This window comes from Stigmatopora nigra, chromosome 19 (assembly GCF_051989575.1).
Source record: "Stigmatopora nigra isolate UIUO_SnigA chromosome 19, RoL_Snig_1.1, whole genome shotgun sequence".
Taxonomy (NCBI): domain Eukaryota; kingdom Metazoa; phylum Chordata; class Actinopteri; order Syngnathiformes; family Syngnathidae; genus Stigmatopora; species Stigmatopora nigra.
The window spans coordinates 4,654,828-4,680,000 of NC_135526.1; the positions used below are offsets into that span (position 1 = coordinate 4,654,828).

The 25,173-nt window shown below is 42.6% G+C and overlaps 3 protein-coding genes across 21 annotated transcripts in view; 2 read left to right on the plus strand and 1 right to left on the minus strand.

Annotated features, from left to right (window-relative positions):
• LOC144213122 (neurexin-2-like) overlaps positions 1-3,443 on the plus strand; it is a 107,399-nt gene extending 103,956 nt beyond the window's left edge. For 9 of the 16 annotated variants that reach the window (XM_077741392.1, XM_077741396.1, XM_077741391.1 and 6 more), the window contains one exon: positions 59-3,443. In XM_077741392.1, coding sequence (XP_077597518.1) covers positions 59-864 — 806 coding nt within the window. In that variant the 3' untranslated portion in view covers positions 865-3,443. The remainder of the gene's footprint in view (positions 1-58) is intronic. The other 7 variants (XM_077741397.1, XM_077741400.1, XM_077741406.1 and 4 more) reach the window with 1 other exon arrangement.
• Positions 3,444-4,479: 1,036 nt separating this feature from the next.
• LOC144212712 (pecanex-like protein 3) lies at positions 4,480-21,614 on the plus strand. Of its 2 annotated transcripts, none has more exons than XM_077740796.1 (36): positions 4,480-4,873; positions 5,614-6,093; positions 6,339-6,547; positions 6,996-7,101; positions 7,180-7,219; positions 7,322-7,417; positions 7,560-9,266; positions 9,605-9,734; positions 9,838-10,007; positions 10,211-10,268; positions 10,360-10,501; positions 10,593-10,750; positions 11,026-11,179; positions 11,256-11,288; positions 11,365-11,536; positions 11,636-11,746; positions 11,838-11,929; positions 12,015-12,124; positions 12,693-12,798; positions 12,882-12,974; positions 13,044-13,194; positions 13,705-13,849; positions 14,113-14,290; positions 14,374-14,482; positions 14,566-14,695; positions 14,784-14,842; positions 14,953-15,168; positions 15,468-15,721; positions 16,130-16,360; positions 16,455-16,558; positions 16,651-16,798; positions 16,889-17,119; positions 17,674-17,948; positions 18,013-18,182; positions 18,801-19,216; positions 19,710-21,614. In XM_077740796.1, exons 2-36 carry the CDS (start codon positions 5,941-5,943, stop codon positions 19,845-19,847), a joined length of 6,795 nt encoding a protein of 2,264 aa, XP_077596922.1. In that variant the 5' UTR covers positions 4,480-4,873; positions 5,614-5,940; the 3' UTR covers positions 19,848-21,614. The 2 variants fall into 2 exon arrangements, with proteins under 2 accessions (XP_077596922.1, XP_077596923.1); XM_077740797.1 differs by having other exon boundaries at positions 14,116-14,290.
• A 758-nt stretch (positions 21,615-22,372) lies between these two features.
• Positions 22,373-25,173, minus strand: part of LOC144212734 (immunoglobulin superfamily member 11) — a 2,920-nt gene continuing 119 nt past the window's right edge. Inside the window, exons 1-6 of one of the 3 annotated variants that reach the window (XM_077740838.1) lie at positions 25,121-25,173; positions 23,906-24,060; positions 23,626-23,824; positions 23,390-23,545; positions 22,724-22,846; positions 22,373-22,629 (exon numbers count right to left, since the gene is read on the minus strand). The exon at positions 25,121-25,173 is cut by the window's right edge and continues 106 nt beyond it. In XM_077740838.1, the coding sequence (XP_077596964.1) occupies positions 22,418-22,629; positions 22,724-22,846; positions 23,390-23,545; positions 23,626-23,824; positions 23,906-24,060; positions 25,121-25,173 (898 nt within the window). In that variant the 3' untranslated portion in view covers positions 22,373-22,417. The remainder of the gene's footprint in view (positions 22,630-22,723; positions 22,847-23,389; positions 23,546-23,625; positions 23,825-23,905; positions 24,061-25,120) is intronic. The other 2 variants (XM_077740839.1, XM_077740840.1) reach the window with 2 other exon arrangements.

Below are 25,173 nucleotides of genomic sequence, written 5' to 3' on the forward strand. Positions count from 1 at the left end.
GTTCTAATTTAGGAACCCCCCCACCCCTACCCCTATACCTTTTCTGTTTCTTTTTTAGGAGGGGAATTAGTGTTGCCTATTATAACAGTGGATTCCCTCGAGCCCCCATCCATCGCCACCCGTTACCCCGTCATTCCTCCTCCTCCTACCCTACTGTCCCCTCTCGAAACTACCAAAGAGTCTGTGATCGTCCCCCCACATCCTTCCTGTCCCCCAGACCAGGAGGACTGTGGTGACAACAACGTGGAGGTCTCGGCCTTCGGCTCCGGGGAGATGACAGAATCCGATGACGAAGACTTTTACAATAATAACAAGTCCCCCTTGGTCACTGACAGGACAGTCCTTCCGCCGCCTCCCGCCGGTGAAGGCGGAGTCCACAAACCCCGCCCCTTACCCCCTTATGTTCCCACCACCAACCCCAACCAGCTCCACATCCCCGCAGGCAAAATGAACACCCGAGACCAGGTGCTTCTGCCCCCTGCACCCCCATCCTCCCGAAACACTCCAGGACTAACTTACCCCCCCAATTTTCCCCATGTGCCCACAGCCGACCCCACCGCCTCCGACGAAAAGATCCAACCGGGCGCCGTGGAAGTGATCAGGGAGTCCAGTAGCACCACGGGGATGGTGGTTGGTATCGTGGCTGCTGCTGCTCTCTGCATTCTGATCCTCCTCTATGCCATGTACAAGTACCGCAACCGGGACGAGGGCTCCTACCAGACAGACCAGGGTCACAATTTTGCCAACAATTTTGCGGTGGAAGGCAACGGTGCGGTCGTCAAAGACAAAAGCACAGCGACGGCCTCCGTGGCCAAGGCAATCACAAAGGGCAAAAAGAACAAGGACAAAGAATATTATGTATGAGTAGGCGGCCCTGGACTGAGCGGATGTGAGGGTGCTTCACTTTCCATTCACCGTTATTCTTTTCTTTCCCTCTTATTCTGATGGGACGGCAGACATTTCACCCCTAACTGAAGCCAACCGTCCAATGTGGACTTGATATTAACTTACTCTCACGGTTGCACAGAAAACATTATGCTGTCGTCCGATTCACACTTCCTCTTGTTTTTTTTTTATGTTGTCAATCAAGGAAGAGACATATCCAGTGTTGCTTTGTATATAGCACGGATATGATGCATTAAGAGGAACCAAAGTCGAGTTCCCTCAGTGTTTACTTTGTAATCTCTGTCTAAAATGTCAGTGTCTGACGTAACGTGGCTTTAGAAAGTCGGCGCAACCTTGTAATTATCATGCAAACTATTAACCTGTGCAATTTAACCTCAATGACCCAAAAAATCTTATAGGAATTAGTATCAAACAAAAGCTTGTGTAAAATCAGAACCTTGGACAGCGCACAAAGTGCATTCATGTATCACCAACAAATCAGGAAAACATCCCCCCACCCCTAAAAAAAAAAGCATTATTAATGACTTAAACTTAGCAAAACAAAGCAAAAAGTAAATATCCCCTAAGAAAAAAAATCTACTGCAGAAATCTATTGGGAAAAAAACAACAACAACCATTTAGCATAAGAACAATGATAACACAGCCTTGGAACTGTGTGCTCGAGGATTGGATTGATGTGCCTTCAAATAATTTGTTCTTTAATTAAAGCATTGAAGTCTTTTTTATTTTATTTTGAAGTCTCAATGAATCCTTCAAAAATATTCCTCCTCTGTGGCAAGCCTTGTTTTGTTGATTTGGATCTATGCTTGGGGTCATTCCCATGCTGAAAGAGAGAGCTTTTTTTTCCACAATTTCTCACTGGAACAACACACAAGGCTCTCTCTACCTTGATGAAAACTCCAATTCCAGCAAAAGAAAACATAGCCCAAACCTATTAACACATGCTGTATTTTTAATTTCACGCTGCACACTCATAAACAGTTTGCTTCTATTTTTCCTGAGCAAATTTATATTGCCCAAAAAGCCAAGACACAATATAGTTGTTGTTTTTTTCCCATGTGCAGCAGTTTCTAGTTTACATGTATGCAAGTTATTTAATTATTTATATTTTTGTCAAACATTAAGATGTTAAAAATATGTTCTCATCATCAATTTAAATCCCTTCAGACATAATTTTTCAATCTATAGTTACAGTAATTTCTCAAATTTCCATAAAAACAATGGTGTAAAAAAACACAGCTTTTGTAGTATTTTTCATTGGAAAAAAAATGTTATAGCAACGCAGGTGCGTTCACTTTCTACAGCCACCGTCTTAAAAGCAGAGCAAAACAGTTGTTTGGTTTTTGTGACACACGAGGGGAAAAATGACCCCCTTTCATTTCTGTAATACATTTTCCCAGCCATGATACATGACGTGGATTTGAAGCCCAGCAGCTTGTCCTGCCTCTGTCCGCGAAAGATGATCCTCATAAAAAATACAGGATGTTTAAAAAGGGATAGCACTCAACACAAGCTGGCGGTTGAACATTGGAGTTTAGGCAGATGGAAGTCAGTTTTTTTTTCCCCGTCTGGTCGGTGTAGCGTTTCATTCAAAATAGGAGTAAATGTGAAAGTTCAGTCGACACCAAGTGAAGGTATATTTGTAAACATTGCTTGTATGTATATATAGAGGCTAACACATTCAAGAGGCATTTTTGGATGCTAAATGACAGAAGATTTTAGCGTCTGAGATGCTCGTTCCTTCTCCTTTTCCCCTCACAGCTTCACAATGATGAACCCAAAAAACGCTGCGGCCTCACACTTTCGGCCCGAGGAACAATTGCCCAAACTTGCTTCTTAAAAAGTGACAATGGAGCCAACTCACTGTCCATCATGTACCCACCATGGAAAAAAAACAAAAACTGTTAAGGGATGATCAAAAAGCACACAGGAAATGTAAACATATCGTGGAAACATAGATATTCCTTGTAAAGCAGCCAAACATGTATTGTTTTTTTTTTTCTATCGGTGACTTATTCCGTCCGGGAGATGAATAATTGATGATGTGTGAATTGTATTGATATTTCTCTGATATTTCGATGTATCTTGTCATCGCTCCTTTTAACACGTTCTGTTTTAGATTGCCTTTGGCTCGAGACAAAAAGCACACACACTCTCCTCTGATAGCTGCAAACATCTTGTGTTCATGCATTATTCATGGCTCAGATTAAGCTGAGAAAACACAAGGATGGGACAAACAAATGTTTTTGTTTCATTGCATTGTGCATTTTATATGTGCTGAATCTGTTACTGAATGGATCTAATAATATAAAGCCATTTCCTCTGTTGGGTTTTGTCTATATTGACTTATTTCAAGCTCTGTGATTCCTTGTTACATTTTTCTTTTTAATTGAAAAGTGCCATTTGACGTGAGCTCGAAAAACTTTCCATCCCTCACTCATTGCTATTGTATAGTGTTCGTGTGAAATGGATCTCAATATGTGTACAGAACGTGCTTAAAGATAACAAAAAAAATACACTTGATGATATAATTTGTACACACTTGTTTTGTGTGCTGCTTCTTGGATAAAGAAAAAAAATACACTTTTTAATTATGAGTGCATCAGTCTGAATGTTAGAATTCATAGCTCCATACAGGTTTAGTGGGAGGTCAAAAGTATGATTTATGATTGTATTAAGTCAAGCAATTACAGTTTTAATCAATGCCTGGCTCTGCTAGTACATCATGATGAAATTTAACCTTACTCAAAGGTCGCCCTATTCTTCTAGTGACTAGAGGTGATAAATACAATTCATAATTTCACACTTGGCATCATTTCACATACAAGAAAAAAAAGAGGAACATTTTTTTGTACATGGAAGAATCCCGTTTCATTCAAGTTGCGAGGTCATAATATGGTTTACAAATGTCTCTTGCAATGGGGTTTCATCATAGGCTGGCGCTCTTGTTGCCTAACAGTAATCCCTTCTTCTCCTCAGGCAATGACTCAGACTTTGGGTGCCGATGTCTACACTTTAACTCAAATTAAAAAAAGAATACTAATAATCAAATGAAGTGTGTTTCATGTTTATATTTTTGCTATTTGTGAATTTTAAAAAATGAAAACATGAATGACAAAAATACATAATATAGTGATTTAAAGAGGTCACCCTTCACAGCTAGTTGACGCTATATATTTTATGCATTGATGATAATTAATACATTATAGCTTCTTGTATGAATTATACATGTTTTTTGCTGTGCTCTAGAATTCTGACAGCACATTTACATTGCACAGAGCAGGATAAAATACACAAAAACTCCAAACAAGTGCACTAAATAAATACATTTCTACAGGTTGAATTACTGCAGGGCAGAAACCAATTTTCAGCAACAGCAATGAATAATCTGCTCCTTGACTACCCTCTGCTGAATAGAGAAAGAATTGTATATACTAGTACTACATGTATAACTACAAAGTGGGAGTTGAAGTGTTAAACGTGAGGCAAAAAGGCCTGCCTCGTGACGTCATAATACCTGACCAATCAGCGCTATGGGAATATTACGCACTGATTCTTCACTTGTGCGTGCGTGCATGCGCTCGCGCACGAGTGGACCAACTAGTTGTTGGCTTAGCACTTTAGCAGCTAAATTTACAAGATCGCTTTTCCGAAACATTTCAACAAACTCCCTATTCTGGCTTGACTTCCACCATGAAACGGGATCCCCGGTAAAGAGGCTTGTTCATCCGCTCCAAATGTCAAAGAAGATCGCGGACTCTAGCCAAATCTTACATTAGCCTCTTGCGACGCCGGAAAAAAAGTCTCATCATACTAATTTTCATTTCAAAAAGGGGCGATGGTGGGCTTTATTTGTTAGTAACCTGGAAGGAAAGCGATCTGAATTTTTCTACCAGTGGATGCGGAAGAAGGATCCGAGACAAGCTGGACAGCTAAAGCTAACTGGACGCTGTGCTGGGATTCAAATGTGAGAAGCGTTTTAACTACGATCGCATATCTAATCCCTTCTCAAGACAAAATCAGCTCACATTCACATTTGAAACGAACACTTTAAGGTATCGCTGGCGTCTTTACCAGATTTTTTTTAGTCATCTAACGATGGTGACAGCGAACAGATTGGATCGCGGCCACTGGAGGCCTAGCATTATCCAGTTTTGAGTTCAAATCATGTCATGTCTAACACCGTATGTCAGCTGGTATGTTGTTGTTGGCTTTGAATATTAATGATCTAATATATTCGCGTTGATTGGAAGGTGTTGGTGCGAAGATCTGTTCCAATTTGGCCCGATCCAAACAAACATTGTCATATAGGAAAGGCCAGGTTAGCTTGCTAATGCTTATTAGTAAATGACATGTATGTAGTTGGGACAAACTGAGTTGTGGAGATCTGAGATCTGAATTGTTGCAGAAACAAACTTTTTTCATAGAAACTGTCCAATAAGCCGTAGTTTTAAGTTTGTCATGTTGTGCAAGTAAGTAGAGGGCATCCTACCAAAAAGTCTGATGTTGGAATCTATCATTTGAGTAGTGCATCCATTAAAATGTTCCTTTCCTCTCAAAATTTTGAGTTGCATGCATCCATTCATTGTTCTGATCCATATAATTACCCTAAAAGTTGCCTTAAAATGTTATGTGGCATCATCCAATGCTTTTGTGTATTTCTCTTCGTACTAATGTATCCTGTTTATGTTCTGGTTTCTCTTACAGATGAATGTTTGTTCTCACTTTTGCCTGGTTGCCAAAGTGCTACAATGTTACTCACCTGAATACCCTTCAAGGATTACACTTTGCATCATTTGTGCAGGGAAGGAGCACATATCAGTGCCAAGATGCGCAAAGACTCCTGACCTTAAGTGAAGCGTTCACACAGCCAAGCCTGCAAAGTGTTGTTCTCCATGAGACAGTTTTGCTTAATTTGCTCAAATGGAAATGCCATCATAGACACAAAGACACTGTGGCTACAAGTCCACAGTTTTGTGAACGACCAGGTTGGAGCGGCTTATTCAGCTGTGGGTTCCCCCTGAAAGTGGAGAGATGGGCTCCCAGGCGCTTCAGATATTACGACAAGGGGTGTGGGCCTCACTTACGGGAGGCTGGTATGTGGACCCCCATCAGAGCACGTTCTCCAACTGCTTCCATCTCTACCTATGGATATTTCTACTAGCTTTCCCCTTTTTGCTTTACATGGTAAGCTCATTTGCACTGAAATGTGACTGACTATTCTAAAATGAAGTGAATTTATTAATGATTATGTACCATCGCTGCTACCCTTGTGTGATGACATTTAAAAAAAAAACTAAACAAATGCTTGTGGAGCTGATCCTGTTAAGCACTTGTGAGATGTTTAAAGATATTGCGTTATATGATGCATAAAAGCTTTTTAGGTCAAAATTTCCGCTTACCTTTCTATAACTTATTTCACTTTCTTATAGGCTTTCCCTGCCAGTTTGGTGATAGCAGGCTTGTACTCTGCTGCTGTCGCCATCTTTTTCACCACTATCAAAGTGGTAAACTACCGACTGCACGCCATGTTCGACCTGGGGGAGATTGTTGAGAAGAAGCGGGCCTCCCTCACGGCCGACGGTCAAAGAACAGACGAAGGGGATGAAGGCTCGGGTGGTCTTGATGGGAGTCAACCTCGGTGAGTGAGTGATATGTGCCATGAATTAAGAGTTATACAGAGCTGCCAACCTCCGTCGGCCTCATTTTAGGAGTACCCTTGTCCCATATCCGGAGTGAGTGCAATTCAGGCAAAAATCCATATAAAATGTCCCAAAAAAAAAAGAAATAAGAGCCAAATTATTTCAATCAGACTTTTTTTATCATGTTTTTTTTTTAATTAATTGAAATTTTGATTTTGCAAAACATTTAAAAAGTATAGAATAATGAAAATAGGTTTATCTTTGTGTTTGGGTCCTTCTGCGTGCATTTTACCGTCAGTAATTCCAATATGTCTGGCGCTGAAGTCGCACTTGCATGTTCTGCAATGTGCGAATGTCTGGGATATTGGGATATTTTGTCGATTGCAAACCAGTTGTCCGAGCAAAGTATCCTGGCAATGAACTGTACACCCTGTTCATTTGCACCAGGGATATTCATGCGGGTGTGGAAATGACTGTGTTTCGGAAGGTCAACTCTACACCTCCTGTGAGGTGCAGTTCACAGCACTCACTGTTTGGACTCAACCAAGTGTCGGTAAGATCATCAGCTTGTCCGTTTTAGTCTGCAACCTTTTTCTTTAAGTCACATTTCTTCTTATTTTTGTCCATTCAGGAGTTCTTGCCTCAACTTGAGGATTCAGGGGGAACAAAGGGTTTGTATGTTTTATCCTTCCATGCTAGAAGTCAATACTTTTACATAGTATCAAGATTGTGTCAATCTGTAAATTGAACCTTTCTGTCTATGTTTACTGAAGATATCAAGGATTTCATGCGAGAACAAGGAAGCAATAATGTGATTGTTACCTCTGCTCATCGTGAAATCCTGCATCAGAATTCTCAGGACACCATCAGTAAGTCTTGTGTTCGCTACAATCGCAAGGGATATTACCCATGCTTGGGAGTTTAGTAGAACCCATAAATAATTTGCATTTAACTAATGAGGACAGGCTCCAAGTTTATTTTAATGCGATTAAGATCTGTATCTCTTTGAAGGTGCTCCAAGTGTGGTCCAGTCCTGTATTGCTGTTGCACTGGGAGGTAATTTCCCAGGTCTTATGGGACTCCCCGGCGCACATTCCGGATTTGGAGAACCAGGGGAATATCTTTCTGTACCCCCTTCACCTTCCAGTCAAGAAGATGGAGGAGATAAAGAGCCACTTCACGAGGTAGTGGTAAAACAAAAGACTCCAGAGGACAATGCGTTAGTTTATTCTCCCATTGGGCCATCTGGCGAGTCTGAGAGTCTTGGAGAAACTCCGCTCAGTCCTCTTATAAAAAGTAGCCTGAGTGAAGAACTGAGTGAAAATTTGTTGGGATTGTGCCTCGATCTCGTGGTGTTCGTTCCTGGGACCGAGTACCCGGGTTGTCGCAGTGGGGTGGCGTTGGCCGCCGGCTCCACGGACAGCTGTTTCAGTGGCGGTGCCGCCGCCACTGATCGTGAGACACTGAGCACTGTCAGTAGCTACCGCAGTGAAAAGACGGACTCGACTCAACTGGAAAGCCCTTCACTCAGTCAACCCAAGCCCGCGGATGGAGCGGGGTGTACTAAGGGGCCGACGGGAGGCCAATGGCGCCCTGCGGACACGGGGCTGACGGCCGGACAGGATGACAGTGATACAGATAATCTGTCGGACAGTGTGTTGCTGCGTTCCCCGTCCAAAGACCTCTCCCCCAGTCAGGCGCTGGATAGAACACTCGTGGAAGGAGATGATTTACCATCTGTCCAGTCTGACGCGATTGCACAACCCCCGACTTTTCCCGACTCTTCCCCGTCCACTAGCGGCCACTCGGATGTTTGTGATTTAGAGACGGCTGCTCCCGTCCCCCCCTTACCTCCGCCTCGGCAGGGCAATTCAGTGTCCTCCAGGCTGGCCTTGGGCTCAGTGTCCTCTGAGCCGTCCCTGCCCATATCCTCATCCCCATTCCTGCTGGCCGATCAAGCCGGTCAGCAGGTTGTACGGCCGAAGGACCTGAAGCTGCTGCGGGCCAGCGGCAACAGCGTGGGCCACAAGCCGGGCCGGCGGAAAGCTCCAAGAAGGCGAACCGGCGCCGCGAGCAGTAGTTTTGACTGTGGCTCTTACAGGCGTCACCACAATCATCGGCAACACAGAGATTACATCCCAGTGCGCAACAAACTCGGCGCCAAGGCCTACAGTGAAAGTCTTTTCGAAGACTCCAGCGATGAGGACGATGGGAGCGACATGAGCGCTGCTTCAAGCCTTGGTTCTCAGCGACAATATAGCTCAGACGAAGACTCCAGTTCCTCTACCTCCTGCTACTCTCCAGAACTGGCCAATACCGGCGCCGGCTCACAGCTTCCCCCGACTGCTCGGCCTCCTACTCCACGGGAAGGCGAATTAGCGGAACCCACTTGCCCATCACATTCCCATGCTGCCAAGCGCTCCTCCAGCACAGCTAGCGCTAAGACTCACGCCAGGGTGCTCAGTATGGACGGGGCGGGTTCCGGTCAAAGCAGCGCGGCCACTCCGCCTTCTGCTTCGCACGCGGTACCCTCCACTTCCACCCCAGCGCCTCGTCCTCTTACTATTTCCAAGTCGGACTTGGAAGCCCGAACTCTCCAGGTCGGTTGCTTCCCGCTGTCCCACCCTCATCGGCTCGATTCTCTTGGAGGTTCTTGGACTGGCAATCAGATGGGCTGGCGAGCGGGAGAGTTGACCGAAGAGGGGGCGGTTGGAGGAGGTGAGATGATTTTTGTGTTTCTTATTTAAGAATAGCCAAATCGGGTTTTGAAATTCTTCTGTTTTGCTTGTTCTTATGTGGTTTGTCACTACCAAATCTGATGTGTTAGCTATAATAATACACAAATCCTATTTAACTACTACAGAAAATCAACACACAAATAAGGCACGTGCTGCATATTGGCTAGGAAATCTGATTTGGCATGTATTGTAAACATTCCATCTGCCAATGGCAATTTTAGTGCCTTTATTTTTAAATATCCTTCCATTCTGAAAACTAAATGTTACAGAATGGCAGTATTTTGCATGATAATTTATGAACAGTCAACCTCTCTGCAGCTTTGTCACCCGAAGATGGCGCCAAGCATGACTCGGTCGGCAACGTAAAGAGGACCCAAGCCATTCGCAGGAGACATAACGCAGGAACCAACCCGACACCCCCGCCTTCCACCATGGGATCTCCTCCTAGGTCGGTGCCACTAAGCTATTGCTTCGAAAAGCATGAAAATAGTTTGTCATATTCCAGTTAATGTATATAGCAAAGTTGTTATCCCTCTCTTTAAAACCATCAGCCTCCAGGACCTCCAAAGGGCTCGGACTTCCTCACATTCTCGGACTCGCAACCTTCCCTCTGCCTTACAGTTTGCCTCATCACTTCTGCTCCCCCGCAGCGGCATTCATGAGGCCTCCACTTTCGACGACACATCAGAAGGGGCCGTGCACTATTTTTTTGATGAGAGCGGTGAGTTTGTGACATTCAAAGAGTAAGCAAGACGTTTTCGGAAGCTTTTCCTTTTTTTCAGTGCGTAGAGATTAACAAGAAGATCAATGCGGTTTTTAGGTCTGTCAGCTAAATAGGAAAAGACGGACTATTTCAGAATGTCAAGCAGGCACGTAGGGATTTGTTTTTTTTTCTTTTTCGACACTTATTTTGTTGTCTATTAGGAGTGAAGAGATCCTACACATTTGGACCCTCGGGTGGAGGTTATGAAGATCCAGTTCAGTAAGTTCAATCTTTATGCAAGCTTAGATTACGTTGTAAGAAACTGCAAAAAAAATGCAGAGTATGTAATGCAATAATGCAATCCTTGCAGAGAGAGGGAGAGGCAGTCTCAATCCTCAAGCTTCACCTCCACAGAAGTCCAGGAAGGTGCACCTGTCTTGTCCATGCTGCAACCAAGACCAGTGGTCCTACAGGGCATGCAGGTGCGCAGGGTGCCATTGGAAATGCCTGAGGTTAGTACTTTTAGTGTATTTTTATTTATTTTATTTTATTCAGGACAATAATCTTCTCCAACTCATGCACTGCTCCCCAAACTATCTCCAGTTTGACCTGGATCACGAGTCTCTGCAGGAATCCCAGGAGAACACGCTGATGATCGAGGAGAAGGCCAAACCCAAACAGTACTATCGCTTTTGGGTCCTGCCTGGGAAATGGGTCAGGGTCCGCTATGATCGATTAGCGCTTCTAGCCTTGTTGGACAGGTAAGAAATATGGTGTGATATTTTGCAACCCTCTACAAAGCGAGCTGATTTGTACAGTATAACTTATTTTTAGGATATGTTGTGTTTATAGGAGTGTTTTCAAAGGCAATTTTACAAACTACCCCAATGCGTACTGTGTGTGAACACAATATGAATGTTTTATGTTGTTGTTTTTATTCAGCTTCCTCAATTTCATTGGCCTATAACTATCTGATGAGGTGTAAGAATAGAATGTGTGACATTTTTGCCAAAATAAAATATCATTCTTTCATCAGGAACCGCCGTGTGGGAGAAAATGTTTTTGCTGTGGTGCTGGCCAGTCTGGTAGCTTTTCTGGGCTTCCAACTGTTGCTTCAGGGCTTTTTCAGGGACATCTGGGTCTTCCAGTTTTGCCTGGTCATTGCAAGTTGCCAATACTCCTTACTTAAGGTATTATTTGTTGCATATGCAAGCTGCTCACACGTGAAATGAACAAAAGTTCTAAAGAAATCCTCTCATGTTTCAGAGTGTCCAACCAGATGCAGCCTCTCCCATGCATGTAAGTCCTGTTTTTATTCTCCTATTTTAAGAACTTTCCTTTTCACCTAGTTGTGATACTCCTTTATGATGAACAGGGTCATAACTGGATCATCGTCTACAGTCGGCCTGTTTATTTTTGCTTGTGCTGTGTGATGATCTGGATTTTTGATTTGTCTGGCCGCTCCGGCAGCCTGCAACCGTTTTCCCTTTACGGCGTCACCTTCTTTTCCGCACAATTTCTGCTTTGCATCAGAGATATGCTTCTGGGTAAATCCTTACACTTCATTCAATTTGACATTTTACCAACTGACAGTGCTGTGAGTGGGAGGTATTAATAACCTGTTGGGTTTTCTCGCCCTATCACAGTCTTCGCCTTGTGCTTCCCAGTCATCTTCCTGTTTGGTTTGCTACCTCAGGTCAATACTTTTATCATGTGTCTGTTGGAGCAGATCGACATGCACATTTTTGGCGGAACGGGTAAGAATGTGGATCCAGTACTACCTTTCTAGTCTTGGTATACCTCCATTGTGAGATCCATTGATCCACCCTCTTTTCTCTTCCACCACAGCCACCACCAGTCCCCTCTCGTCTTTGTTCAGCCTCCTGCGCAGTGTGCTGGTAGCTGCCCTGCTTTATGGATTTTGTCTGGGTGCCATAAATGTGAGCACAAAATGAAAACCTGTTCAATACAGTCGCTAAAATTAAAGCTTGAAGGGTTGAATTCTGTTTTTCTTCCCCCTCAAAGGCACCGTGGGGAGACGCCCATGTGCCAGTGCTATTTTCTGTCTTTTGCGGATTGCTGCTAGCCTTGTCCTACCACCTGAGTCGCCAAAGCAGCGATCCAACGATCCTGGGGTCAGTACAAGGATTAAATAACAACATATTCCACTTGCATGGAACATGCATCAATTTTTTTATTGTTTTTATTTCATAATTTTTGTTCTACAGCATGCTTAGCTGGTTTATTGTGTGGAAAGTGGAGGAAAACTATTCATTTTTTTTCCAGATTGTTTTTGTTATTGCAGTAATCACAATGTTCACTTGTTATAAAACTTTGGAAAACAAAGTCACTGGATGATAAGAGGAATTTGTTTTTGTCAATTAACCAAAAGGACCGGTTTTGGAATGCATAAAAGCCCATATTTAAACCAGAATCACATTGCTTTCTAAGCATTTGTATTCTTTATAAACTTAGAAGTTGCAAAACTGAAAGGAAAGTGAAGTACAACTAGCAAACTTCCATTGGCTGTTTAAAACACACAAAAAACACATTTAAAAATGTGTGTATCCATTTTCTTCATTTTTAAATGTAATTGCAAGCCTTGCTATTGGTGTGTTGTCTATTCTGACATCAGTGTGTTGTCTATTCTGACCTTTGAATTCAAGCCATACTATTTTTTTTCTTCCGCTTCATTTACATCAGGGCGTTGGTCCGATCCAAATTATTCCCCGAGCTGGAAAATCACATACCTGAAGACCCCCCCGTGGAGATCAAAGATCCTCTTCCAGAGAAGCTGCGCAACTCAGTGGTACAAATCAAGGCTCCTTCACCGTTACGCTTTTTATTTCAGATTACCATTCACTTTAAATCATTTGCCCTTCTCCACCGTAGAAGGAAATTCTTCATTCAGACCTGGTCATGTGTCCCCTCATGGCTGTGATAACCTTTGCCATCAGTGCCAGCACAGTTTTCATTGCACTACAGGTTAGCATGGGTTTATTTCTTGATTTGATGGCACTTTCTCACTTCTTCTTTTCTTCTCTTGCTCGTCAGCCTGCCCTCAGCCTCGTTTTGTACATCCTGGCGGGAGTTGTCGGCTGTATTACCCACTATCTCCTGCCTCAGCTCCGTAAACAACTTCCTTGGTTTTGCCTGGCTCACCCCGTGCTCCGGTCAAAAGAGTACAGTCAGTTCGAAGTCCGAGGTGAGCGCTTCATTACCGTCCATCCGCTTGAGCTTCCAATCACTGTGAAATAGAAGGAGTCATTATCAGCATCTCCCTCCGGAGGCTTCACTGCGGATTAAATGAAAAGCAGTGAGGTCTCAAGTTGACGTGCTGCTGAGAAATGCATTTAACCTCTATCATCTTCCAGGGATTTTCACCGGGTGTGCCAGCACTAAATTTAGATGTTTTATTTATTTTTTTTTCATTTTGAACTTGCTTCACATTTTAAGAAGTCACAGTAAAGCACATTGGATGTCTTTAGTTCTTCCGTGTCTCGGTATTAAGCTCTAATGTCAACCAGAGTAGTTTAATTTAACATTATCCGAGTGGTCTTATTCTAAGATTTTATTCATTTTCAGCTATGGTCCAAGTCTGTAATACTGAATCCTCGACAAGTGCTCTTTCCTGCCCCCCCCCCCCCCCCCGAGTCCTGAAATGTGGCAAACTACAACATGCATTTATTTAGTAAGATGTTCTGATGTATGCCAGATGCCGCGCAGCTGATGTGGTTTGAGAAGATGTACGCGTGGCTTCAATGTGTGGAGAAGTACTTCATCTACCCGGCAGTGGTGCTCAACTCCCTTACGACTGAAGCACGCGCTGTGGGCCAAAATCACAAAGATCTGGATATCTAGTAAGTCAGACAAACAGTCATCCTCAATATTGCACAATGTCATTGGTGACCATTGATGGGGATATACGTCCAATCCCTTTGAGTTAGGAGGGATGGCAAGAAAAACACTCATCCTTTAGTTATGTTTTTGTGAGATTTTCTCTTAACCCTTTGGCACACCATTTTTTTTCTCTAACCCATACACATTTAACTGATTAACTGATTTAGGAAATGTTGTTTTTGGGGAATTTTGCATGCATCCTATGTTTTGCCATGTTTTCCAGTAGCCGAGCGCTCTTCATCTCGGTGGCTGGCATGAAGCTGCTGCGTTCGTCCTTCTGCGCCCCTTCGCACCAGTACGTCACACTATGCTTCACCACGCTCTTCTTCCACTTTGACTACCCGCACTTCTCCGAGACTTTCCTGATCGACTACTACTTCATGTCCATCCTTTTCAGCAAGGTCAGTACACACACACATCATTTTACATGCATTTTTTAATCAAAAAATAACAATGCACCTTGGTTCCCCTTTCTTTTTTTTAGATGTGGGATTTGCTGTATAAATTACGCTTCGTGTTGACTTACATCGCCCCTTGGCAGATCACATGGGGCTCAGCTTTCCACGCCTTCGCGCAGCCTTTTGCAGTGCCTCGTATCCTTTAACTTGCAAAGATGACACATCAGCTAATTCTCCATTTCTTCACTAGATGACCCTTAACCTAAGTTTTTCTGCAGACTCTGCCGTTCTTTTTGTACAAGCTGTCTTTTCGGCCATCTTTTCCACCCCTCTAAATCCAGTCCTAGGCAGCGCTGTGTTTGTGACCTCATACACTAGGCCTGTTAAATTCTGGGAGCGAGATTACAAGTATGTCATCTATATTCCGCAGCTTTAATTCACTGATTCAATGTGGTTGTTTTCTAACCCTTTTGCTTATGTGATTATGTTTTGACAGCACCAAGCGTGTTGACCATTCCAATACCAGACTCGCCACTCAGCTAGACCGTAACCCGGGTATGCTTGTAACTCTATTAAACAATTCTCCCGACCCCCCCTTTTTCTTTTAAAACCATGATCAAGCTAACTGTTGCCATGCCGCAATCTTTTATTTTTTTTTTTGCAAGGTGCCGACGACAACAACCTGAACTCCATATTTTACGAGCACCTGACACGTTCACTGCAGCACAGTCTGTGTGGCGATCTGTTGCTGGGCCGCTGGGGAAACTACAACACGGGCGACTGCTTCATCCTCGCCTCCGACTACCTCAACGCGCTGGTGCACATCATCGAGATTGGAAACGGCCTTGTCACCTTCCAACTGAGGGGTCTGGAGTTCAGAGGTCAGTCAGCAGCGTCCATTCACATTCTCCATTTGAACAACTAGAATTTTTTTTTTTTTCCTGATAGTACATCAATGCATTGCATTTTTTTTTCATTGTTTTCTGGAATTTCCTGATTACTTTGGGTCAGTTTTTTTTTGTTAGGTTTTTTTTTCTAGATATGTTTTGCCGATCCAATAACAAAACTGAGGAATTCTCTTTAAATGCAGGCTTAAAAAAAATATGAAAGGGTGAGTTATTTTTGAGCTCACGTGTCGTGTCACACGTGTGCACGTCTTTCCTTTCCTTCTGCCTGGCAGGCACCTACTGTCAACAGAGGGAGGTGGAAGCCATCACAGAAGGCGTGGAGGAGGATGAGGGCTGCTGTTGTTGTGAGCCGGGTCACCTGCCTCACATGCTGTCATTCAATGCCGCTTTTGGCCAGCGCTGGCTGGCCTGGGAAGTAGCGGCTACCAAGTATGTGCTGGAAGGGTACAGCATCAGTGACAACAATGCCGCCTCCATGCTGCAAGTCTTTGACTTGCGCAAGATTCTCATCACGTATTATGTCAAGGTCAGATTCCTTCTCATCCCTGTGTCGTTGACATCCGAAATGAACTGAAGCGTTACAAACTTGAACTGCCTGTCGAATTAAAACTCCACTTAATTTTGCCCCATTTGTGATGCAAATGAGTGATTCACAATTTAAATCTTGTAATATTATAAACTATAATTTAACATTCCTCCAATATGAATCGTTATATTCACATTGATTTTTCTCTGAATATTACAATGTACCTGACCATTGCTCACGGTAAACACTGGGTTAATGTATGTCATTAAAATCAGTGTTGTAAGTGTTAATATGCCAAAGTTAATGGATTGAATGAAAAAAAAAAGTGTTCATTTCTATAGCAGTTCTGATTCTATCCCTCTCAATGACCGATAAAAGTTAAGGCCTCATTATTGCTTTCTCCATCAGAGCATCATTTACTACGTGAGCCGATCACCCAAGCTGGAGGAGTGGTTGGCAAATGAGGCCATCCATGAGGCACTGCGACCTTGTCTGGCACCCAACTACGTGGACAGCGACCCCACTTTCAACTTGAACATTGACGAGGACTACGATCACAGGGCCTCGGGTATCACGCTGGCTTCCTTCTGCCTGATCTATGTGGACTGGATTCAGTATTGCAACAGCAGGCGTCAAACGGTACGCAGCCCGGGCATTTGAACTTGCAATTGACTGTACTAATAAGAGGGGAGACATCAGTATTGGTTTAACTCGGATGTCATGTTTGTTGCAGCCTGTCACAAGTGACCGCGATTCCCCTCTAGTCAGTCTGTGTTTTGGTTTGTGTATCCTGGGGAGAAGAGCCCTTGGCACTGCCTCCCACAGCATGTCTGCAAGGTGAGTATTCCGCCCTGTATTGCCCTGGATTCATTTTGATGCAGAAACATGGTGGGGACCCTCCGAAACTTAACCGTTTGTGCTTTTGACAGCTTAGAGCCGTTCCTCTACGGGCTCCACGCACTCTTTAAGGGAGACTTTCGCATCACGTCTCCACGAGACGAGTGGGTCTTTGCAGATATGGACCTTTTAAATCGAGTCGTGGCGCCCGGAGTGAGGATGTCCCTTAAGTTGCATCAGGTAAGCACTTGTAGCGACATCTGGGAAACATCTTGACAAGAAAAAGAAGAAAAAAAAGCATTATCTTGATATCTTTCACTCTCCAACCAGGATCACTTCACCTCTCCAGATGAGTACGAGGACCCTGCAGTGTTATATGACGCCATCACGGCCAATGAGGAGAAAATGTTAATATCGCACGAGGGCGACCCTGTTTGGCGTAGCGCCATCCTTGCCAACATGCCCTCGCTCCTCGCCCTGCGTCACATCATGGACGACGGAAGCGACGAGTACAAGATCATCATGTTGAATAAGAGGTTTCTCAGCTTCCGAGTTATCAAGGTTGGACATCCTCCATTTTGGGTGGTTACTTATTGTAAATTAGTTTTCTTTCTTTACAGAATATTCCTCTGAAATAATGAAAATGATTGCTCAATTTAGTGTATTTTTGCAGTTTTTTATGCCCTCAAAATTTTTTTTTTGTGGTGCAGAGTATATATATATATACAAGTAGATGAATATTCCTGAGAGAAGACTACAGTATCTTCACAAATTCCTTCCTATCAACAATTTAATATGTTATAAAGTTAGACTGTAATGTAGTGATATTTATTCAATCAACATTGTAAGTGGGCCACAAGATGTCTCTTTTCCAGTAAACCAGGGTATGATAAATTACAACACTAAACCAACTTATGGTACATAAATACATTAAATAACTCAATTGGTAGCTTGGACAGCGACACAAGTGTCCACCCGATCCACATCGAAATGAGGCTGACAAATAGAATGAGGGGCACCATAAATGCAATTTTGATGTTGACTATTGGGGAAAGACTACCCAACAACAAAGACAAATATTAAGTATTGTCTTTTAACACGTTTCTATTCTCCAGGTGAACAGAGAGTGCGTCCGAGGACTGTGGGCCGGTCAACAGCAGGAGCTGGTCTTCCTGCGCAACCGCAACCCCGAGCGCGGCAGCATTCAGAACGCCAAGCAGGCCCTGAGGAATATGATCAACTCATCGTGCGACCAGCCCATCGGATACCCCATCTACGTGTCCCCCTTGACCACGTCGTACGCCGGCGCGCATAGTCAGCTGCGCTCCGTGTGGGGCGGGCCTGTCAGCCCGCACAATATCTACAACTGGCTCATCAATAGCTGGGACAGGTAAGGAAGATGCTTTTTGGAGGGGGACCAGGCTGCAGGGGTGACATTTTTTTTTTCCCGGTAGGATGCAGAAAGGATGTGGTGCCGGTTGCAATAGCGGAGGAAACATCGAAGATTCGGACTGCGGTGGCGGCTCTGCGTCCATCACCACCAATGTTGCCATTCACACTAGCCAAAGCACACCAGCTTCCAGCCTTCCTCAGCCACATATCACCACTATACAAACCTCCCTGGGTAAGAAATGATGATTTAAAATGTACTGACATGTTATACAGCACTAATACTTATCTATGAATGGGTTGTGTATATGTCCACTTAGCAAAGTATACTGATTTATTTAATTATTAAGTCATTGGCTGGCCTTAACTGAGTTAGTTTTTTTGCTTACCAATGGTTAATGGCAAGTCTCAATGCAACAGTATATGGACATTGCTGCAGATATAGGGAAATCAATGATAAATTTGAACAAAGGATGTATTAATTCAGCTAAACGTTGGCACTGCAAACGCTGGAAATACTAATCCCAAAAAAAAGTGAAATGTGATTAATAACTTTTAATATTTTATCCTGTTCAGGTTATTGCTGCTAAGGGTCCAACATTTACAGTTTTGCTTTTTTATAATTTGGCTAAGATTTTATAACATAACCATTTATTTTGTTTTTAGTTTTATGAGCTCAGTGTAAATGATTGTAAAATGTCACCCTATGGGGTCATTTTTTTAATGTAATCATTCAGTTCTATTCTAGCAGAAGTAGAGGTCAGTGATTTGCTGAGAGATATTCAATTTATGGATTTGGGAGGGATAGCAATAAGCAATGTCAACCCATAAAAACAATCCTTTACCACCTCAGGTACAGACAACCCAGTTGGTCCAAGCCAAAACTGGCCTCACCACCCCCAACCTCTACCCCTGGCTTTGCTCGGCCAATCGGAAGGCAGGATGGAAGCGGGTCTGCTTTCATCCCTCCAGCGTACGTCCTCCATTCAGGGCCTGTTAGGTCAGCAGCTGTCCAACTCCCAACTCTCCTTCAGTGGCTCGGTGGCACCTCCCCCTCTACCCGCGCCCGAGCGCTTCTGCCCCTCGGGCTTCCTGGACAACTCGGGCCACAGGGCGAGCCAGCGGGCTGGCTTCGCCCAAGGCAACGTTCTACACTTCGAGAGCCATTTCGGGAAGTGGACCTTTTCGGGTAGAAAGGGCTTTACCGGTCCGGCCGCAATGGCGACGTCGGAAGGCGATGGAGCAAGCGTCCACGCCATTCGGACTCAGGTGAGGAACGCAAGGTGCTGTTTTTAAAGGGAAAGAGCAGCAAGTAGGAATTACCTTCATAGAAAAGACAGTATTCAAGTAAAAAAAAAGTTTTTTTTCTCCCCTAATCGTAGAAAAATTGAGTTTTTTTCCCCTAATAATACTTTTTACCTTATTTGATCATTTTCAAATCTTTGTATGGTCTAGTGGAAATATGATGGTCATTTTTTTTGCACCAAGCCCTATGCAATTCATCTGCAAAAAAATAAAAACCAGGGCAGAAAACGCTAATATTTACCTCACCATATTCAGAACAGTGCATATATAATTCAAATTTCAGGTTGTATGACATTTCCATTTCATTCATTGGATTTTTTTTTCTAATCCCTTTGTTATATATTTGCTTTTACCTTGATAATTGCACATGACTTTTCTGCATAATTTCATTGGTGTTTAGGGATTTTGTGTTGAAATATGCTCCATTTAATGAATTTTCCTTGCTTTACCTTGACAGCCGCCACTCCCCGTCCCCCCAGAGCAGGACACCAGTCCTTCCCAAGACCCACTGGGAGCCACAAGGACGCTCACTTCCTCCCCCCCAGCACCGCCTGATGAATCCACAGAGTTGCCTTTACTAGAGCACCTGCGCTGACGAACGGCACCCCAAACGTGGCACATTGGACCCCCCTCCCCTCCTCTGCGTACCCACCAATTCTGGTCAGACACACAGCTACAATACAGGGATTTTTATGACAGAGAAACCTACACTCCCACTTTTGCAGTCTGCTGGACACACCCAAAGTCACCTTGCTGGTGCTTTGATTTGGGGTCCGAGGCGCCATGTGCCTCGTTTGTATGAGTGTGTTTGAGTGTGTGTGTGTGAATGTGATTTGCGTATATGTGCGAACAGGCCAGGAAGGCCAGTGCAATTATAAGGGATCTTTTTTGCTTTCCTTTTTCTCGGCGTTTGTTGATCGATGATCACTTTTTGACTGCGAGGAATACCACAAGAAGCCTTGTTCAGTTTTTCTCTCCTCTCAGAAGTCAGAAGTTTTTTTTTTCTCCTACCTGCTGTGGTCGGAAAAGATACAAAAATATATATATATAACAAAAACTCCTACCCCAGCCGCTTGTTTACAGCCTCTGTGTCCAATCTGAGAAATTGTGTTGATCACAAACTTTCCAGCAAAGCTTTTTTTTTTTCTCTTCGGAGAAATATTCTCTTTTTTCCTTCTTTGTCTTCTTTACTTGAAGATTTTGGGAAGCCAGGCATTTGGATTCTTCCTTGTCCACCTATGCGACTACTGCTCTTGCACCTCCCGCTACTATTAACTAGTACACCAAGTCACTACTACTACTACTGCTTGAATCCAGCGTTTTAGTTGGAAACTGAAAACAAAAGGATGAATATTTATTGGAAGGAATATGGTCTTACATGGGATTCATTTGTATTGTGCTGATGTGGAATTGGCAATTTGCTTTGTTTTTTTTTTTGTTGTCCTCTCCAAACTAGTATCATCACCATTACATCATCTCAACAGGGGGTCCTTCATGTCTAGTGTGTGTATAACTGGAACTACTACTACTTTCTTCCCCCTCTTGCACTCTTTAGTCGCTTTGGTTCGGCCACAGTGACCAGTTCATGCAGTAAAATATAAATATGATAGATTACTAATTAATATGATGAAAGGGGGAGGTCGATTACAGGCTCTTTTCGAGTATTGAACTCAACTAATTATTAATGTGGGAATGATCCATTGGCTACATTTCGCATGAAAGGTTTTTGGGACATGCTTAAATTTTTAATGGCTGCAATTTTGCAGGCCTTTGTTGCAAAAATGTCATACATCTGGACTAATGAAGGCTCAAATTCTGCTGCTAAAATCCAAACTAAGCTAGTTATTAGCTTTGGGCATGCATTTTTATTTTTTATTTCTTCTATTTATCACTTTTTTTGCGGATAAACAGCAGCTGCCAGTAAATAACCCTCCCTTGTTTTTGTTTTTTTTCTTTAAATCAAACTTTGCTCCATGAAAGCTAAGCACAAGAAGTGGGGATCATTTGAAAGTAAATAAAAAGGGATTCCTCATGTACAGCATGTTTCCTATCTAAATGTATATTTAAAAAAATAGCAACCTATTTTATTATGATTGGAAATTATGGGTGTATGTATTCTTTTTCTAAGACACTAAGTCTGTTTCTAATGAGCGAGGAAGGGACCTTCACATTTGTAATGTGCAATTTGGGAGGATTTGGTTCAGTTTTTTTGTTTTACCCTTTTCCTTTTCAATACCATCTGCTTTTGTTTTTAGTTTTTCTAAAAGGGGAGCTTTTTATTTAAGTACACGTTTAATGTTCTGTACAGTTTTTAAGGTGTTTCCTTTTCATCTATTTAAATTAAAGGTTTTTGTCTTTGCAACCTGAGTGTTAGGATTCATTTTTTTTTTGCATGTCTGTATTATTCTCCCTGTAAATTCTCAATTATCAGGAGCTGAGTTTTCATCCTTTTGTGGGCATCTTCAGATGAGCGTGGACCTTTTGCTGGTAAGGTATTTTTAAAGAGGTGCATGAAATGTTGACTTTTTGAGCTCTTTTTCATTCTGTATTGTCATTATCTGGTTAGATTCACAGTTGGAGCGGTTTTTGCAACCTTCATGTCTGCCGGTGGGAGCTGCTGAAACACCTTGTGGTACCTATCTCCTCTTCTTTGACCCTCTGCTGCCCTTCAAAGCAAGTCGCAGGTAATGTTACATACAGCTTGGCTCATTCATAATGTTACATACAGCTGTGTACTAGTATAGATTTTACAAAATGATTTTTGAACTCAGAACAGAAAATATGGATTAAAAAATAGCAATTATCAATTTAAAAGGGGGAAAATCCGTAAATTTAATATACATCTATACTCTTTATTTTAATTTGATCCTAAAACAAAGAGTCGGCACTCATGATTTACTTTCCCGGGCCACACAAAAGGATGCGGCGGGCCGGATTTGGCCCCTGGGCCGCCACTTTGACACCCGTGGCTTAGGTAGACAACAAGTCATAAGAATAATGCCTGTACTGTATAGCTTGGATCCTGATTGAGCCCTCTATTTTCTGAGGAGAAAATATATTAAATTTGCAGTTTTTACTAAACAAATGAGATTAGGTTGTAGTCAACCTGTCTGACAAATATCAGTCATCATTTGGAAGGTTTATTTAAAAGTCAGCATGACCATTTTACACAAAAGAACGCTTGATGAGGGACGGGGTGTAGCGGATCTCATTGTAGCCTTCCTCTTCTTCTTCCTCCCCCTTAGAGACCCTCCATCGACCATCTCGGCCAGTCCGATGAAGCCACGTGACGAGCACCAGCAGGGCCGACAGCATCAGGCTCATTGATAGCGTCAGCAGCACCCCCTGCAGAATCCCGGAGGAACTCTCAGAACCTGCTGACAAGGATGGAGATGGTGGAGGAAAGGTAACTAATGAGGCATAAAAGGGGAACAGGGAGGATCATGGGAAATGGTGAAGATTGGAAGGCACCGCTGTAAATGGACAAGTTGATGTAGCAGTTCTCTGTTCCAAGCAGGTTGGAGGCGGAGCATCGATACAGCCCGGAGGTCTGCGCTGACACGTTGATGATTTGGACGGAACCAGACAGCTCGCCTGACAAATCATCTCAAGGTTGGAAGCAATCTTCTCACTTTAGCAAATGCAAATATCAATTGCTAGTCAAGTACTTTACAGTATAACATTTAGGGAGCCACTTGACCTTTTCATGCAATGTTTATTGCATTCATTTCGATGAAATATAGATAAAATATAATATTTAAAAAATATTTCACAAGCCCCATTTGACACCAAATTTAAATGTGTAATAATTTTTAAAAAGTAAATGATTTTAAATAAAACGAATTGGAAGAGCTATTTTGGGGAAATAAATATTTATCAAAGTAAATAATTAAGGAATAAGAAATCAAAAAAACGTTTTAGAAAAATAGATTTCTTTTGGTTTTTCTAAATCTTGTGACCTATTGACAGCAATTGACATCCAATCCCTTTTAAGTGGGAGGGACTTGGAAGCAATCCAATAATAACTTCCAGCTCCTCCCACCTGAAATATTTTGGCCATATGTCTATTGCCCCCTCGCCCCTTTTTGTCTTTACTAACTCCCACGCTACAGTCCAGAGAAAAGACGGTATTCTGACCCTCCATATTGATAGGTAGTGAAATTTCCTCGGGGTTGAGTTTATCCCATCGGATTTCGGGAGTGGGAATGCCCTCGGCCACTGAGCAGGACAAGGTGACGCTCCCCCCGGCGTCCACCTCGCCATCCCACCGACACGCTGGTAGAGATGGGGCAACTGCGAATGCAATCATGACCTAATGTTTATATCTAAAAACTTTCTAAATTCTATAAATACAATATAATAATCCCATTTACCCAGAACAGTGAGCAATAATTCCCCTATTCCAGGGTCCGCTGCCTCTGGAGGATTGTTGACCATGCAGCGATAAACGCCAGCATCAGATACACGGGTGTCATTGATCATGATATCCGCCCTCAATGGGAGATCTGTAAAGCCCACCCTGCCGATAAGGGAAGGGTCTTCAATAATCTGGCCGTGGTCGTACACGATCACCTGGAACATTAATCAATATGTTAAGATTTTGAAAAGAATTATTTCATCACGTGGGAAAATTAGATCAAGGTGTTTACGGACCTGAAAGGGGGATTCTGGACTGGAGAAGGGAGCCAGGGTCCAGATTATGTTGAGGCGGGAGAGAGGGCTGTAAGTGGAGAAGGAGCAAGGAAGGATGATATAATCCCCTCGGACCACCTCCATTGTCGATTCGCTCATTGTCACACTGAGAGCGTCTGACTCGGTGATAAACCCAGAATTGGAAAATGAATATACGTCAAAGAAGTCTTTTAAAGAACAATTTTATATAATTTCTACTACATTAAGTGCAAAATTTGCAAAATAGTTCCATGTTAAAATTTTCTTAAAGAATTATCTTTCCGCAATTGAGTCATTGCAATGAAAACTAGAGATTTCCCCAATTAATTTTTTGGGGTAACTGAGGGGAAATAGAAGGAACAGTCAGTTAATGTGAAATATTGTAGCACCCATTAATCTAGATAACAGCCATTGGGGATAAAAATGTGTCATGAAAAGCATGTCATGAATTGACACCATACTTTTTATTTACAACCTCATTACTAATCCTGTGGTACCGGCTGATTATTATTTTTTTTTTTTAATCTCCAATCTGAGCTGTGAGCATTTCAAAAGAATATGCATATGCGTCAATGATCTACTTTTCCGTTCTTAGTGCCCTCATTTCCATCCCATAATGAACTCACCACTTTGTGTGTGTGTGTGTGTGCATTTGGATTGTTAATTAAACTTGACAGCAGCTCTGAGGTGGAGCCAAAACCAATTGCTACTGAGTGGGAAAACAATCCAATTATGCACTTGAAAATTGTCGAGAACATTATGAATAATATTCTATGTTATCATATGTCGACCTAATATAAAATTTGGACATGACCCTGATATCAGGATTTACTTAATTTGATGCAGTTCAAATGTTAAAACTAAAATTGATTTGAACTAATTTAGGAATAATTCAAACAAACAAACAAAATTACTAAAATCGTTCATAAATATTGCAACCCCCCCCCCAAATATAATATAAATAAGAATTTTGTCTAGCCTTAAAACAGACAAAAAAGCACAAGTCCCACTTAAGTATTAGTCACTGGGTCAGCCAAACTATGAAAAATAGTTGAAAATACAGTAGTTGAATACAGTGATTATCTTACAATCCTACCACTAAGTGCTATATCACTGAGTCAGTGCGTAAATAATATCTTGACTATAAAACATAACTCAATAAAATAGAGTTATTACTTTTGTGAGAAGTCTACTCACTTGTTCGCAAAACTGTAAAGCAGACGAACAGGGACCAGAGCGTGCGCCATCCT

Excerpts from the sequence above, each read along its gene's own strand:
- LOC144212712 (XM_077740796.1), top strand. The coding sequence starts at position 5,941 with ATGGGCTCCCAGGCGCTTCAGATATTACGACAAGGGGTGTGGGCCTCA. Across the intron at positions 7,220-7,321 it reads GGATTCAGGGGGAACAAAGG|ATATCAAGGATTTCATGCGA; the intron begins GTTTGTATGTTT and ends TGTTTACTGAAG. Across the intron at positions 16,559-16,650 it reads TCCCACAGCATGTCTGCAAG|CTTAGAGCCGTTCCTCTACG; the intron begins GTGAGTATTCCG and ends TGCTTTTGACAG.